Source organism: Myxocyprinus asiaticus, chromosome 41, assembly GCF_019703515.2.
Source record: "Myxocyprinus asiaticus isolate MX2 ecotype Aquarium Trade chromosome 41, UBuf_Myxa_2, whole genome shotgun sequence".
NCBI lineage: Eukaryota > Metazoa > Chordata > Actinopteri > Cypriniformes > Catostomidae > Myxocyprinus > Myxocyprinus asiaticus.
In genome coordinates, this window is record NC_059384.1 from 13,793,399 (window position 1) to 13,811,796 (window position 18,398).

The following is an 18,398-nucleotide window of genomic DNA, read 5'->3' on the forward strand; positions in this document are numbered from 1 at the left end:
ATAAATAAGTAAACTAATTTTTCAACAAACCTCCATCCTTAAAGCTTCGACCTAACCTTGCTCTCAGCCATTTCTCTGTAGTTAAATAAGACAGTTGCTTCAAAGAGAGCCGAATCAAAGGCCTTTGGCTGTGGCTCTCATCTCTTCCTAATTGGCTACGCCGAGCCTTCGAAAGGAACATCTGTAGAATAACAGAACACTATTCAGCAGCATCAGAATGAATCAGCTCCTTTTGATAAAAAAAGATTCATATCATCATGTACTCAGTTTGTCCATCTTGATAAAATACCAAAGTCCTTTTACACTATAGGATAAGATAATACAATCTATTTTATTATGAATACTGTATGTAAATTGGTGGCATGAAATGTGTCATATAACCTATCACTGTCAAGGATGTTCAAATGTCACCTTAAGACAGTTTAAATCAGTGAAATACACTACAATCTGATAGCAAAATGCTACATGATTTAGCATTACAACTCTATGTGCACAGCTATTCCTCCCAGGTGTAAGAGATTAGAGGAGAGGGTTAAGATGACATGCTTACAACAGTATGTAAAATGTAAAAGTTGAGGTCACTGGCAATCATTTGTAACTGTAAGATCAAGAATGTGCACTCATGAAAATGCCAATATACAATGGGGTCAAAAAACCTGAGACTACTGGTGAAAATGCTTCTATTTTTATTATTTTTATTCAAAAATATTGACTGTAACATAATATAAGTTTTAGTGGAATGTTGAATTTCTTAGAGTATCTTGCGTGCATCATTTGAGCAAGGAAATTGCTTCGTGACCTTTGGTACATAGGATTATCATAGTCAGTATCACAAATTGTCTTACGTTTGATTAGTGCAGAATACATGTGTATACTGTGTGTATATATATGTATATGTATACTGTGTGTGTATGTGTGTGTGTATATATATATATATATATATATATATATATATATATATATATACACATGAATTTATGTGTTCTCAGATGTTTGGACCCCACAGCATGAAATGCTAAAAACAGTTCTATCTATACATTTACAAAATTCTCAACATGTGGTGGTTTTAGACATGTGTAATTTAGAACAGCCCAGCTCTGTAGGTCCATTTAATTTTTTGGAATGATACTTGGTTCCAAAAGTCTGCAGAGGTCCGACACAAATAGGGTACACGAAACCCCCGTCTGGCACAAAGACTGATTAAATGAAAACCATCATTTGCATATTCAGCCTTTGTTCTTTTTAGGTCTGTGAGCCAAACCAGCAATTAGAGGGAGTGAAGCAAAGGTTATAATTAGCATAGGCTGGGTTGCTCAAACTTACCTTAAAAAGGCAAAAGAAAATGTTTGTGACTCTTTTGCTGGTAATTGAATTGTATTTTACTTGTTAATATAATTTTCTTTAAACAGGTATATTTTTTTGTGACATACAGGCATGCAACATATTTCTAAGCGGACAGATGATGATGATCAACCTTGCATGTTCCAGTAAAATGTTTTTGAAGTGAAGAGGTCTTAAGGATTTAATTATAGAAAATATTGTTAAAAATTAGATAAATCTAAATACAAATAGATGGATATAACTATTAAATATATGTCCTATCACAATTTTCCTTCTCTTGTCTGTCAAAATTGAAATGTGGTTCATAGTCTGTAATTTAAATGAAGTTATCCTTCATTTAAATATCTTATTTGGTGGAACCAATTTTTTTGTTAAATACATAATCATATAAAATAACAGTATATAAAAATATTAAACCTATGTCCCATCTCCTAATTTTCCTTATGATTGTCAAAATTTAAATGCAGTTCATAGTCAATGATTAAATAAAAAAAATAAGAAAAGAATTCTGAGCGTTATATCCTAGGCTTTGAAATCAGACGCTATAAGCACTAAAATGTATTGGGCAATAGCGCCACCTAAAGGACATTCTATTAAAAACAACATCCTCCCAGCTATAATACATTTAATCAGTTAACCCATGTGAATATTTTGCATTTATACTTAAAGGAACATTTCAGGTTCAATGTAAGTTAAGCTCAATCGACAGCATTTGTAGAATAATGTTGATTACCACAAAAAAAAAAAAAAAAAAAAAAAATGTTTGATCTGTCCCTCCTTTTTATCTAAAAAAGCAAAATAATCTGGGTTACAGTGAGGCACTTACAATGGAAGTGAATGGGTCCAATCTGTAAAAATTAAAATACTATTTCAAAAGTATAGCCACAGGACGTAAAAAAATATGCACGTTAACATGATTTTAGTGTGAAAAAAATCACTTACTAAACGCATCTGTGAAAAGTTAAATCTAATGTTACTTTTCATGACAACGTAACAACTTAAACCCTATAACGGCCATAAAAACTGTTTTAAACAACTTCGCAGCTCAAATACATGAATTGTAACGGAACAATTAATTTAATTGCTTTTGTAAAAATTGTTTCAAATTTCTGCCTTTACACCTTCCAAAAATTGGCCCCATTCACTTCCATTGTAAGTGCCTCACTATAATCTAGATTTTAGCTTTTTTTTTTTTTTTAAAGAACAGGAGAGACAAGTCTAAATTATTTTTTGTGATAATCAACATTATGCCACAAATGCTGTTGTTTGAGCTAAATTGTATTGAACCCAGAATATTTATTTTACTTAGCAATCTATTTCACATTAAAACAGATTAGGAATTTAATATTACAGAACATTCACATCACAGTTGAGATTAGATCTGGTAGTGATATCGTGAGATGCATAAAACTAACACCGCTTTACTCAAGACAACTTTCTGATTCTGTTTCCATAAATCTATATTTATTTTTCAAATCAGATTAATCACATCATATCTTGATTAGCATCAGCATCATAAAGTAGCATTAATTTACAGTAACCCATACAAACATGGCCTTAAATCAAAGCACACAGAGAAAGGGGCGGAAGGCATCTCTTTTTGCAGCAGTGCCATCATCCAATTAATTTAGACCCAGGCGCTGCCTGTTCCATCATTAGGTCTGGTTCTTACCCACATCTTCCTGAAGTAAGAGCAGTCTTGTGTGGTCTCTGAAGGCAGCTTCCAGTGAGCAAACAGGAACTAGCAGAAACCGTAATTACTCTGCATTACTCACACATATTTGAGGATCATCTTATGGAGGGGTGTGATTTTGAGACCCCAGCAGGGACCATTTGGACTGTAATGTCAGGCCATAGTAACAATATTGCTTCATTCAATCAATATAATCAAAACCTAAATAGACTGTTTTCATTTGCATGGCCTCAGAATAATGCGTTGTATATAGTTGCAAACGACAAAACCAGAAGTTCTCATGCAATACAAATTTGGACAATACGAATGTTTCGCATCCGTTAAAATAAGGGGTAAATGGCACCTTCTGAAAGTAAAAACTCAAAACGTGGAATCGCTAAACATGGATGTTTATTTTAGCTAGTAAGTCATCTATAAGAGAAAACTGTCATGTTCTTGGTGGGCATCCGCAATTGCCTGACTCCCGATAAGCAGCAGATACGTTACAGAGGTTCTCCTGAACAGCATGGCCTTTCAGAGGACTTATGACATTTCTGAGCAGGTTTCTCCTAAGACAAATGCACTTTTGAATGACACGATTGCAACGAAATACATAAAAGAAAACAATACAAATGTGCATTGGCTGGTGTCATTCTCCACCAAGCGGCATAATTATCTTTTGGTATACAGATGCTGATACACAAAGGTGAATGGGCTACCGTGGAGTCAGTCTTGGGATCAGTCAGGTAGGACGCAAGTTTTTCTGCGCCTCAATTACGTTTTTTACAGTTTCACGTAAATTCAAGTATATATTTTTCTTTCCATGGACAAATAAGTTCTCATCTCCTCTGAGTGTGCTCAAATTTATAAAGCGCTAAAATTTGAAGGATTTACAAAAACAAAAGAAAAAAACAAAACAGACAAAACAATAAGCCTACAAATACATTTGAAATCCTCTGACCCAACTACACTGGTTAGTCAGTTAATACTGAACAGATGTCCAATGATAGTTAAGGGTACTGGTAGAAGCTTTTAGAAGGGCTGAAAGTGCTTAAAGATACAGTTTACGTGAGTGATTTTCTTTCCGTTTCGTGCGAGACTTGAGCATAAGGGTAGATCCATAGTCCACTGTTGTGAGAAGTGTTCATACATCATCTTCAGCAGAAATTGCGTCAGCACCCCCTTCTTCCTCTGAGGTTATGCAATAGTTAAGTTTCTATATCATTAGTGTTGACGTTCTATCAGGGAGATCTTTGTAAACCTACTGTTTATTTCTATTTCGCTCCTGCAATGACAGAAAGATAGAGGAAAAAAAACTAGATTAGATCATTAAATACACAAAAAAATAAACTTGCATGTCTTTAAAAACACTTGCGGTTTCCATTCGAGTTGCTCAGGAAATCGGTATAAACTTGGTTAACATTGTGCATCGCCCTTAAATCAGTTAACATTACATTTGTGGCACTTAAGTAGATTTAAGGGTAAAAAAAAAAAAAAAAAAACACATACTTTAACACCAATACTTGCCAAACCATGTTTATACAGACTGCATGAATTGCAATTTTGCAATGAAATCACCTGATTGATCAGATCATGCAGTCTGACATTCGAGATTTATCAAATTTACAATTATTACTTCTTACAAATGCTCTCTAATCAGTTCTGCTTGTGATGCATCCACATCAAGGAGCAAAAGGCAACTAGCAAAAATGCAGTACAATTAACCTCCTTTGCACACGAGGGACATGGACAGCTTCTGCATGTTGTGGGTCACTGAGCCAGCGAGGCAGTTACAGTGTTAAGATCGTTTCTAACCAAGCAAGGTTCCAGTTTCAACAACTGATTGCAATATTTACAAACACTGCCTGGCCAAAAAAAAAAAAAAGTTGTATACTCTAATATTTAATTGAACTGCCTTTAGCTTTGATTTTGGTACGCATTCATTGTGGCATAGTTTCGACAACCTTATGCAACGTCACAACATTTATTTCTGTCCAGAGCTGCATTTATTTTTGGCCGAGATCTTGTATTGATGACAGGAGAGTCGTACCAATCCGTAAAGTCTTCTCCAGCATATCCCAAAGACTTTCAACGGAGTTAAGGTCAGGACTCTGTGGTGACCAATTCATGTGTGAAAATGATTCCTCATGCTTCCTGAACCACTTTCACAATTTGAGCCCGATGAATCTTGGCATACTGTCGTCCTGGATTATGCCCGTGCCGTCAAGGAAGAAAAAAAAATCAATTGATGGGATAACCTGGTCATTCAGTACATTCAGGTAGTCAGCTGACTTAATTCTATTGCTGCATAAATTTGCTGAGCCTAGACCTGACTGATTAAAGCAACCCCAGATCATAACACTGCCTCCAGAGGCTTGTACAGTGGGCACTATGCATGACGGGTGCATCGCTTCATGCGCTTCCCTTCTTACCCTGATGCGCCCATCCTTTGGAATAGGGTAAATCTGGACTCAGACCACGTGACCTTTTTCCATTGATCCACAGTCCAATCTTTATGCTTCCTAGCAAATTGAAGTCTTTTTTCAGATTAGCTTCACTAACAAGTGGTTTTCTTGTGGCCACACAGCTGTTTAGTCCCAATCCTGTAAGTTCTCGTCGTATTGTGCGTGTGGAAATGCGCTTACTTTCACTATTAAACATAGCCGTAAGTTCTACGGTTGATTTTTTACGATGTGACTTCAAGCGTTTGAGTGATGTCCGATTACAATCATTCAAGATTTTTTTCCGACCACATTTCTTCTGCAAAGCTGATGGTTCACCACTATCCTTCCAGGTTTTAATAATGCGTTGGACAGTTCTTACCCCAATTCCAGTGATTTCAGCAATCTTCTTAGTTGTTTTCTTTGCTTGATGCAGGCCAATAATTTGCCCCTTCTGAAACACAGTAACATCTTTTCCATGACCACAGGATACGTCTTCCGACATGGTTAAGAAATGAGAGGCCACACACTGCATCAGTTAGGGTTAAAATAATTGTTGCCAGCTGAAACATATTAATCATTGCAATAATGATCCAATTATAGGCTCTTAAGTATCTGCTTATTTAAATCCAAACAGTGACTTTTTTTTTTTGTGGCCAAGCAGTGTATGTAACAGTGAAAATGAGCCTGCAGTAAAATACATGAAATGTTGAGGCAGCTAGTGGTTTCCAACAGTGTGATTAGATCTCTCTGACAAGCACTAACCCACCAAGTAGTTTTTTTTTTCCACTTAAAAAGTTTCACCAAGATAAATGAATTGCACTTTTGACAAATATGTTGAAAATATCATATCATGAATAATAAATTGATGAAGACTCATATCTGGGGGAGCCATGTCACATGCCCAGCTGAAAACAACTAATTTTATCTTAGTAACCGCCCTATTATTGGACTTTCAGAAACACAATAAATTAATAATGATGAGTGACTAATACAACTGTGAATATGGCCTTTCTACAATGGCATTGGTAACTGAAAATACTGTGCTTACCTCTGTTTTGTTTGGAATGCTAGCTAGCTACATCAGGAGCCCTATATGACTTTAGCCAGACCTAATACATCTGCACTAGACACCAGTATTTCCAGGCAAAATGAAGTCATGTGCCACACAGTGGCTTTAATAAACTTAATTAAACTTGAGTAGCGCTACTGATTTATATTATTATTATTATTATTATTATTATATTAAGACAGTTTATAGAGCAGACTGCATTAAGGGGAAACAAAATTAATAGTTGGTGAGTGGATCGGATGTCAAAATATCAATGACGCAGTCGGACACATAAATTATCACTCATTAGCTCATCTGCCATTGGTCTTGAATAACTTTACATTTCTGATAAAAACAAAAAAGGAAACAAACATGTATCACAATTCTACATTTACAGTACCAGGCTTGAAAAAAAAAGAAAAAAAAAACAAACAAAAAAACACACATTTAAAATATATATACACTGATGAGCCAAAACATTATAACCACTCACGGGGTGGGTGAAGTGAATAATGTTGATCATCTCCTAACAAGGCCACATGTCAAGGTCTATGGACAATGGACAAACCACAACGATAGGGTGTTGGGTGCCCAAGGCTCATCGATGCGTGAGGGCAACGAAGGCTATCCTGTCTGGTCTGAACCGACAGTAGGTATACTGTGGCACAAGTCACAGAAATTTTTAATTATGGTTATGGGAGAAATGTGTGAAAACACAGTGCATCGCACCCTGCTGCGTATGGGACTGTGTAGCCACAGACCGGTCAGAGTGCCATGATGACCCCTGTCCACCGTTGAAAGCACCTAAGAGCGTCAGAACTGGACCTTGGAGCAGTGGAAGGTCACCTGGTCCGATGAGTTCCATTTTCTTTTACATCACATGGAAAGCCGTGTATGTGTGTGACATATTCCTGGGAGAGTGAAGGCAACAGGATGTACTATGGGAAGACGACAAGCCGGTGGAGGGAGTGTGATGCTCTGGGCAATGTTCTGCTGGGAAACCCTGGGTCCGGCCACTCATGCGGACGTCAATTTGACACGTGCAACCTACCTAAACATAGTAGCAGAACAGGTATACCTCTTTATGGCAATGGTATTCCCTGATGGCAGTGGCCTCTTTCAGCAGGATAATGCGCCCTGCCACAATGCACACATTGTTCAGGAATGGTTAGTGGAACATGATGAAGAGATCAAGGTGCTGCCCTGTCCTCCAAATTCCCCAGATTTCAATTCGATTAAGCATCTGTGGGATGTGCTGGACCAACAAGTCTGATCCACAGGCAGCTCCACCTCGCAACTTACAGGATTTGAAGGATCTGCTGCTAATGTTTTGGTGCCAGATACCACAGGACACCTTCAGGGGTCCATGCCTTGCTGGGTCGGCGCTGTTTTGGCGGCATTAGCATATTAGGCAGGTGGTCAATGTTTTGGCTTATCAGTGTATAAGTATATACTGTATAACCAATTTAAAAACATTTAATCATAGTCTACAAAATCTGCTTTACACTTCACTGCAGCGTGCCTTAGGTTCAGATTTCTTCATTAGATAAAACAAGCAACATAGAAAATTGAACAAATTAAACCACAGGACTTACAAGTCTTTTCAATCTAAATGGTTTATTTCATTATGGCCTTGGAAATCTACAGATGATAGGCAAGAAAACAAAATAAATGGAAAATTAGGATCTGAAAAGGACTTAATTTTAAGATTCGCTAAAGTCCAAGTAAACAGAGAACCATAATTTGTTGAATAAGATGCAATGATTAAGGCAAGAGCTATTTTGATTGTATGTCAAGAAAATAAATAAAAAAGCACTTCCATCCCATTGTGGCATAAATAAGAATCATACATATTGTGCAAATAATAATTACCCAAAAATCTGCTAGATACAAATATACTTAAGGCCACGTCCACACTAATATGCTTTAGTTTGAAAATGCACTGATTTCACTAAATTTAGCCTATGCCTCTTATCACACTGAAAATACTTTTTCCTCAACCAAAAATTGATACTTTCGAAAAAATTCTCTGGTTTTGAAAAAGATGATGTTGTCCGAGTTGTAAAACGAATGGATTAGTGTGGATGTGGCCTAAGTATTAAGACTACACCTGCCATTGAGACCATGTCCACACTAATTAGGTTTCATTTGCTAACGCATCGATTTTTTGTGTGTTTATACCTCTCATCCACACTGGAACAGCGTTTTCCTCCACCGAAAATGAATACTTTCGAAAAAGCTCCCTGGTACCGCATACTTTGGAAAATTAATTGGAATTTTCAAACAAAAATGGATTAGTGTGGATGTGGCCCGAGTTGCAGTGCTACATACAGTAATTCTATGGCAAGTCGATACAGCGAGTTGAGTTTTAGTGTTAAACTTTAGTGCCAATATAAAAAAAAAAAGAAAAGAATCACATGGTTTCATTTCATCCTAATTCGACCCATAAACAAAGCTGCATGTCATACATATACCCGTTCCAAACAATTTAAAGTTCTATCAAGACAAGATTACTATGCTAGATTCACATCCTTCCTTATAAAGTTGACCTGATAAACCACAATATTCGTAAAATGTGATCTATAATATTGGTTGCGCATAGGGCTGCCCCCAACCAAAGATTTTCCTAGTCAACTAGTAGGAGTTAATTTAAGCCATTAGTCGACTAGTCGCACGTTTATATTAATTTAATTACTTGAATATATTTTTTGGGGGGCATCAGAAAATGGTTTGAGTTCTAGGGCTGAGAAAGAATGTTAAAAGTAACATTGCTAACACTGTTCTACATTACAGAGAAAATTACATTACAGAGAAATACTAAACCATAATAGAGCCTTTAAAATATAAATTTTACAAGCACACGCACGTAGCGAGATGCAGCGACACCGGCAAAAGTGGTAATGGTTCTCAATGTGTCGGGAAAAACCAGCAAGGAGACTGTCTGAACATTTTAATTTATAGAGAGAAATGCACATTAGGGTTGTGCTGACAGATGATGATCTCAAGGATCGATGATGGTCAGAGTGATCACCAATAGCTGATGCCTTTGGCCATGTCAAGACGATATTTGGCTTGTTTCCCCATGTATTAAATTATTATTATTATTATTATTATAAAATTAATATTACAAATAATTTTCCCGTAGACACAGACACGCGCTTGAAGAAACACACTTTATATTATTAAGAACAGATGACCGTCTATGCGCATGTCTGACGTGCTGATACGGAGGCGTGCAGTCTCGTATGTAAAAGTTCTCACTCTTTGTTTCTGTCTTCCAACTTATTTATTTATTTGCAAGAACAGTATCATCTATGAGTGCTGCAAATGACCTCAGACATCTCAGCTCAGGAGGAACTTTGAGTTCAGTTCACTTTATTTCCACAGAGCAGTTCATTGTGAACGCAACTCTGCAGCCTATTACATCTGTGATTAAAACATAAAATAAAACAACAACATGTTCACCTCGAACATGATTTATATTTCAGTGATTATTATCATCAATATAATTATTTTTACATTTAGAATTGTTTATATTTCTTCATTTGTGTAAGTAACTTTCCGCCTGCATGTTTAGATGGATACTTGTCTGACGGTAAATGGAAAGGTGTGTGTGTGTGTATGTGTATATATATATATATATATATATATATATATATATATGTGTATGTGTGTGTGTGTGTGTGTGTATTATTCTTTTATCACTTTATTATTTTAATTGCTTTTTCGTTTCGTTTGGAGAGCAATTTGAATTTAGAAATGTATTTGATTTAAGTTTTTTGTTTTTTAAATAAATTAATTTAATTTTCAATGCAAAATCACTAAAGCAAGAATATTCACCAAACCCTCAGCCCAGGGGTTGCCGATGTAATTGGATATTGCAATTATTTATATATATATATATATATATATATATATATATATATATATATATATATTTATATATATATATATATATATATATATATATATATATAGTGAAGGAGGGAACAAAAATAATTTATTCACACATGATGTATTTTCCCAGACAATGAAATACCCGTCTGGTAGAGAATGCACAAATGAAGTAGGTTCTTTGCCAGAGAGATGTTGACAACTGTTGTAAAGCCATCTTTCAAAAATGTACTTATTTATTTTCCAGTTTCATTTGAATTTTTAGTTAAAATAAAGTTCTAAGTTTGAAATCATGTAGGCTTAACCCTAACCCTGCTTAATGAAAATTACCCCATAGTACCATCTAGTGTCCAACCAGCAGTAATACCGTTCATCGTTTTTGTGGAGTTTTTTCTGCGACCAAACGACCAATCAAAACTTGGTCGACCAAGACTCTTCTCATGGACTAACGTTTGGTCGACTATTAGGGGGCAGCCCTAGTTTCGCAATCATAACTCGCAGACAAAAATGAAAAGCAGCTGGTGCCGAGGTAACGGGCACAGACATCAATTATTTGTGTTGGGTAGGCAGGAAATTATGCAAGTCCAATCCATTAATGGGACATCTGCCTGCTGTTTGAGCAGAGGCACTGATTGGAGTCACTGTTCGGCACCAGTCTTTTGTCAGTAGATGGCAGAGACTAAACTATTATATTAAAATAAACTATTCATTTCATGACATCTAACTGCTGAAACTTTGGCAGATTATTTAAGTTAAATATAGGGGAAATGTGTTATGCACAAGCCATGTTATTTATCTTTGAGTAATTATACACAAATATTGCTGGAGGTTATGCAATCGAATGTTACTGAATTAACAGATCAGATCAAAAACTTAATTCTTAATGATCAGTAATTTACTTTTTTCTTTCTTTTTTTTTTGTCTGATAAATACTGACACTTGCTGTTGCCTATTTTTGAACTGCAAGAGACCAAGTATAAAATCTCACTTAGAAATGAGCTATTAAAAACCATATCCTTGAAATGAACTGACATGCTAAATGCAATCATGTTTGAGAGATAGAATCAGTGTGATCTAAAGATGCAGTGCCTGCTTTCTGCTATTGTGAAGAGTGGCAGAAAGCCGCACTTACCCTTCGCATGGCTTCCTCTTCCTCCTGGCGCTTTTCATAATGTGCAAAATCATCAAAGATTGAGGTGGTATGCTTGAAAGTTGCAATAATTTTAAGCACTTGCTTTGCTTTCTCTAGGGGCACTTCCTGAGTATCCCTGGAGTTGGTGACAGGCTTGTTATCATTGTTCTCTAAACGAATGTGCCTCAGCTGATTATTGGGCACGTCCTTAACAAAGATCCATTTCACCTCAAACTTGCCCTTCCACTTATCCTGGGACCAGACGCCAGCGTATGCGTTATAATCCACGGTTGACTTCATTTCGGCCACGCCGCAGAAGTGTCCACTACCGTTGACACTGAAGAGTAGGTATAGCGGACCTTTGGCACCAAGTGAACGGTAGGCACCATCAAGACGCTTATTTCCATGCTCTGTGCTGCACCAAATGGAGTACTTAATGGAGCGGTGGATGTCGTCCTCGGAGTAGCTCTTGATGATAAAGACTCGTCCATTTTTCAAGTTCCAGTCGAAGTCTTTGGGGTTGTAATTGTTGAGGGCCTTGAGCTTCTCCAGAACAGGATGAACCTCACCAGAGGAGGGCGATGAGCTCATGGGGACTCCCGTCCCAAGGCCAAAGTTCTCCACTCCACTGTTTTGGTTGAAGGTGTTTCCTCTGTTCCGAGGAGCCACCCAACGGTTTTGGGGCGGCGGGTTCTGCTGCTGTGGTGGGTGCAAGGGAGGACCAGGTTGTGAGGGATGGTGAGGACCTGGGGGAAGCTGCTGAGGGGGCTGGGGTGATTGTAGCTGGAGCTGTTGGTGTTGGGGTTGAGGTGGCAATGGGTTATGCAGCATGGGTTGGGGTTGGGGCAAGAGTTGCTGCTGCAACAAGGGCTGAGGGGGCAGCATCTGCTGAGCAAGAGGGGGTTTGGTGATGGAGCCTTTGTCATCCCAGGTTCCAATGTTCATGTTATGTTTTATTGGTGGAGGAGGGATTGTTGCACCACTTCCCAAAACTATGTTGGGTTTTGGCTTCAACTTGGGCTGGGGTTTCGCAGGTTTCCTTGCGATAGCCGCCCACGACGTGGGTTTGGGTGCAGAGGAGCTGACAGGTGGCATGCTGTTAGCAGCCATGCAACTCATCCCCGCTGTTCCTCCTAAAGGAGACCCCACCGTTTTCGTAACAGCAGACATGTCAGAACCAAGCTTCAGCCCAGCCATACCCTGATCAATACTACTGAGCCCTGGAACTTTACTAAGTTGAGTGTCACTGCCAAATCCTGCCTGTCCATCGGCTATGGCCCGACCCAATGAGCTGGGGGGATAGCCATAGCTGCTGCTGTACGCAGAGCTCTGTGTAGACTGTCCCTGAGAACCACTGGTGCCCCAGGTAGAAAAGTCTGCATTTCCAGGAAAGAAGTTAAATCCATGTTGGCTGAGAAAAGGGGGTGTGTTGCCTAAAGCGCCAGGCTGGCTAAAGACTCCGTCTGGAATGAAGTGATGTTCACCGTTGCTCATCTGTCCATAGGTGGTCAGGTAGGGCACAGGGGGGTCTCCTGCAGTGGACCAGGCAGCCTCTCCCAGGGAGTAAGGAAATCCAATAGATGGCGCATAATAGCTGGGCATGTAGGGATCGGACATTGGTGGGTAGCTATTACTCTGTAGGGGTTAATTAAAGATAAGTCAGTAATGAGTATGTAAAGATCAAATGCCTTCTAACGATGTAACAAAAAGACAAACAGATGGAAAAAGTGTGATTAATAAAATGTAAGTGGCAGGTATGGTGGAAAAGATCTCAAATTACAGTTTCAATTTGTACTGTACATTTGTCAATTGTATGTGAAAAGTAGGGGTGTAACGATCCATCGATCTGGAACAATGTATCAAACAAATAACCAACAATGCTATGTTATCGATGTAACGCGTAAATATCAATGTCTAGGATGCAACTTTATTTTGACAATCGCATGACAGCCACGTCCGTACGCAATTCTGTCGAAGTGCACATCCTCTTCAAATTGTACAACAAGCACTAGGAGATGCAACAACCTAGCACTCTGAGCAATAGCTGCCAAGAACAACTCGGATAACGTATAGATGTTACTGTTTACACACAAACACTGCTCTAGCACCTCAGAGTTCATCTGGCGGTGCAGAAAAGAACGATGTCTATGGGCGCTTTACTCAAATTGTCTTGGCTAGTACTTTTCTAATACAACTGAAACTTTTTAATGCAGCACTTTTCATGTTACTGTCACCTCAGGATGAATCACTTGTGCTATATCCTTCATTATTTTGTAAGTTGCTTTGGATAAAAGCATTGGTTAAATTATTAAATGTAAAAGTATACTGAGCTGTCAATGCATAAAAAAACATTGTTTCTGGGGTTGAAACAGCGCATTTTCTTAAAATTTCCACCAAAATCACTGGATCAGGGTAAACTCAGGATTTGACATAAAACATATCACAGCCATTGTTATCGTGTCTGCTCTATTAAAGACCCACTTAGCCCTGCTGTTTGTAGTTTTAAACTTTTCACGAAGGAATCGCACAAACTTCGATCGCAAACAGCTGTTTTTAATTTCCAAAGTGGGGTCGGAAATGTGGCCAAATATGATCTAATGATGATCTTATACAAGACCCGTGGAAGGTCTTATGGAAAGAATGGAAACTGTCTTTACAACTGTGCATAGACTACTGTTTGAGAGGACACGTGAATGAAAATAATGTAATGCTTCTAAAATTATGTCTTTGAATTTATTCTGAATGCAGTAACTTGTTCAATCGAAACTGGCTCTTTTTAGATTTCAATATTTAATATGATGATTTTTATGCAAAATATTATTACTTACTGTATGCGAGCAATAATTTTATTCAGTAAAGATGCATATTGCATGTCTCAAAGTAGCTTTCATTTTATATGCCACATTTCTCAGGCTTTAGAAGTGTTATATGTGTGAGGATGTGTTTTCATCAATGTTAGCTACATGTCTTACATCATCAGGCATACTGAATCAAGTTAACGCTTGTTTTGCCGACAGTTCATTAAGAACCTATTTTTTTTCTTTACTGTAAACCATAGATATACTTTTATAATAATTTTTATTAACATTAACAAATATTATATTTATATAATGCTTAAAATATTATTAAAAATGCAGCGCTGCCTGTATCCACCATTGAAATCTGCAGCTCAAAAGAAAAAAAGAAGCGCGTTTGCCTATGGTGTGTAGTCACAGTAATTTCATCTTCACTCTCCGGAAAAAATGTTGTGGGTATTTAAGTATTTTGGATTTAAATACTTGCCTAAATGGACTGGTGTAGAGATGACAAAATGTAACTGTAGTGTTTACCTCATTCTACAAGGCAATGAACAGTCATCAAACGACTGATGATCACTTGTATGTGACTGTTTTTTACATTATTATTTTTTCTGTATTTTTTTTTTTTTTTTTTTTCCAACAACTGAAGTACCTTATTTTGTTGTGGATGTCCCAGTGTGGATACTGGATTTCCACTGTTCAATAAAAATGTAAAATTATATTTTGGTTGCATTTTTGAGACAATAAAAGTACCTGATTGTGTAAAATAGGCACATAATATCATTTAATATTGATTGTAGGCCCCTGAATTTAATCAAAATCGTGGCAGACTTTTTGATATATCGGCAAACATCGGATTGCATGCTAAGAGAATCGATATAAGTTCGTATTGTGATAAAACTTGTGATTTACACCCCTAGTGTAATGTGTTTGGGCCCCAAACAAGACTCATGCAAAATACTGCCAAATATAGAAAGTGGTCAAGTAGTAAAGCAGGATTATACTGAAATGGAAGGATAAAAATATTTTCAAAGTACTGACATAGTATGAAAGTCTGAGTTGAAGATCTTACCTGATTTGTCTGGCTGCTCAGGTAATTGTCAAAATCATCATCATTTACAGCATCCTTCTGATGCATTGAACCGTTTTGCACTAAATAAAATTATAAAAAAAGATAGAAAGTCTGTCAGTTAATTTTACTCTCCCTTGAATGTGTTGCAGCTCAGTAGTTTCAATCCACCAAAAGGTCAATATGAAATAATGAGACACATCAAAAGTAAACTACATTTGAAAATTATTGTCCAAGCAACTATAAAAGGTAAAACACTCCTTTTCTGATTAGATTATCCATTAACATTAATCCGGCAAGACATGCATTACATTTCTGCAAAATATTAAATATAGTAAATAATAAAGCTGACCTTTGCAATTGTTTCTTCATTTGTTAATGTCAGAAAAACAATGTCACATAAAAAAAACTAGGCTACTTTAACATTAAGAGTGGTCTACTATATGATTTCCAGAAGAAGTGACTATTAATAAATAAGAGACTTGTTAAAAATATAAAGCTTGATCGGTTTAATGTTTAAATAATTAGATATAAAGTAGAGATGCACCAATCCGATACCTGGATCGGTATTGGCTCCGATACTTAAGCTTTTAGACGGATCGGGTATCGGTCCGACGAGCCCGATCCAAATCCGATACTGTGTGTTAGTCATGTTCATTACTGCCAAGCTCCAAATATGACATAAAAGAACCATAAAAACACCATTAAAGTAGTTCATTTAACTCTGTGCATTTTATTCAAAGCCACTTGAAGACATGCGATAGTTCTGTGAATCACAAAAGGCAGTGTTTAATAAGTAAATATATATGAGCAGCACCAGCACGTTAGTGAATGTGCCGCTCTGATGACACAAACTCACGCACAGGCTGGTGATTTTGGTGACGCACTCGCGGCTATTTAGCCTTCACAGCGGTGTGCAATATTTGAGCTACTCAAGAACAGCATCTCCGATGTAAATGCTCAATAGTTCGGTTCACTTATAATGTGCATTTAGAACGGCACCGGAGGTGCATTTTACCAGAATTTGAATAAGAAGTGAATTAAACTACTGTGAACTTGCCAACAAACAGACACATACAGGACTTCCTGGAGAGCTTAGAATGTCAAAATAAAAGTGTGAGGGATTAAAAAGTGCACGATATTACTGTTGTATTTAAAATTAAAAGTCAATAATAATAATAATAACATTAATAACAATTTATTATTATTATTATTATCATCATCATTATTATTTGGTTACAATTTATAACAATATTTAAGTTGAATGGGTTCCAAAAAATAACTGTGTGAATGAAAAGCGTACTGATGTCTTACAACTAAATTAAAAAAAAAAAAAAAAAAAAAAAAAAAAGGGGAGATGAATCCTTTAAAGTCCAGATGCAAGTTGAAACATTTTTGGAAGAAAAGAAAAAAAATGCAAAAATAAAACAATGGTTTCTTTTCAACTGAAGACTTGAAGACTGGAATTACTGTTAATTTTGCTGTTACATTATCCAGTATACTAGTTAATAATAAAAGTGTTTCTTAATAAGCTATACATTTATACTGAAATAATGTGTAGTTAGAGGTTTGTGTTTCTTTACATATTAAAGAGTACCCCCAATTAGTTCCACACAATAATGTAAAGATATTCTAAACTGATTATGCAAAAAAACAACACTGGTATCGGCATCGGCCGATACTGAGATTTCCGATATCGGAATCAGAAGAGAAAAAGTGGTATCGGTGCATCCTTAATATTAAGTCCTTATCCTATCTTCAACAATTTAAGCTATTTACACAACGAAAAACATCAACAACAACAAAAAAATTTTTTATAAGAGGTGCTCTGAAGTTTTAATCAGCATTGAGCATTCTGTCAGTCAACTTTAAGGAAAACGAATCTTTCCATCACATACCTTTGTTTCCTTGTCCTTTAGGTCTCTGATGTTGTGTTCACAGTGTGTAAACAGTGGCAAAGAGAAAAATCACAGTATGAACTTGAGGCAACAGAAGTATCATCAATTTAACAGAGATAGAACAGAATCCCTGACTGTAAAACTAATTACACTGCTGACGACACATTTACACATCCTGTACATGAATACTGGACTCTGCGTGCCATGATCAGGGATGCATGACCAATGATTCGGCCCAGCAGCAACATTGGGCTCCCGCTATCAAAAATACAAGACTCTCTCAATCTTGTGTTAAAACGACCTTACTATGGACTACATTAGCTCTGTTGCTTAATTCCTAGTAAGCTGCCTACCTGAACATCATTTGGGGCGCATTTGGAACGTTCGTTCGAAATAACATTCGTTCGTTTTAAAACGTTCGATTCGCTCCTGTGATACGCAAAACTGATATCCAGGTAGGCAGCTCATGAGGTTTTGAGACTCAGCCACTGTCTGTACATGCACCATCACGTGTATGTGTTATATGCACGGACAAGGATCCGTCTTGCGTACCTGATCGACCGTTGTCGCAGACATCCTCCAGGAGCTCGATCGCTGTTATGACTGTCCACGGTCTCTCCTGCCACCGCTGCGGGTTCACGTTATTTTTCCTCTCTCCGGGGTTGGCCCTATAATCACAGCGTATTTCACACGCGTTGATCTCCTCGCCCGGTCTCAAACGGTCGGCAACAGTCCTTTCGGGAGGTGAAAACAGGGAATGTCAAACGGCTGGGGAGGTTGGCAGCAGTGTGATGTGTTTAAGTTAGTCCAAAACATTCACACACTGTGTAACGTCTGGAGAGAATATTACCCCTACTCTGCTCCACAATGGCGAATGGGCTCTGACTCTCACTTCCGTTTAAGCGCTGACCTTCCGCCGCTGACGTAAAGAGAAGAGACACGCGACTTCTTTATCATATAATCTTTCTTCTTCTTCTTCCTTTTTTTTTTTTTTTTTTTTTTTCAGCATAAATACTATAAACATAAGAAAAAAATTAAATACTTTACTCAGATTCGAAGTGTTTGTTTTAAACAAAATAAATAATGGCAAAAATAAGACATT

At 37.2% G+C, this 18,398-nt stretch overlaps 1 protein-coding gene across 3 annotated transcripts; it reads right to left on the bottom strand.

Moving 5' to 3' along the window:
• Nucleotides 1–2,783: 2,783 nt before the first annotated feature.
• Nucleotides 2,784–18,188, bottom strand: LOC127432125 (YTH domain-containing family protein 3-like). 3 transcript variants are annotated; one of them, XM_051682943.1, is made up of 6 exons: nt 17,849–18,188; nt 17,297–17,321; nt 15,402–15,481; nt 11,532–13,166; nt 5,837–5,908; nt 2,784–4,298 (listed from the first exon to the last, which is right to left on the bottom strand). In XM_051682943.1, exons 1-6 carry the CDS (start codon nt 17,870–17,872, stop codon nt 4,275–4,277), a joined length of 1,860 nt encoding a protein of 619 aa, XP_051538903.1. In that variant the 5' UTR covers nt 17,873–18,188; the 3' UTR covers nt 2,784–4,274. The 3 variants fall into 3 exon arrangements, with proteins under 3 accessions (XP_051538903.1, XP_051538904.1, XP_051538902.1); XM_051682942.1 differs by lacking the exon at nt 2,784–4,298 and adding an exon at nt 4,305–5,217; XM_051682944.1 differs by lacking the exon at nt 5,837–5,908.
• Nucleotides 18,189–18,398: the final 210 nt, after the last annotated feature.

Coding starts and splice junctions, on each gene's coding strand:
- LOC127432125 (XM_051682942.1), bottom strand. CDS start 17,872: ATGTCTGCGACAACGGTCGATCAG. Junction 15,482..17,296: donor TAAAGGACAAGGAAACAAAG/GTATGTGATGGA, acceptor AATTTTATTTAG/TGCAAAACGGTTCAATGCAT. Junction 13,167..15,401: donor TGAGCAGCCAGACAAATCAG/GTAAGATCTTCA, acceptor TAACCCCTACAG/AGTAATAGCTACCCACCAAT.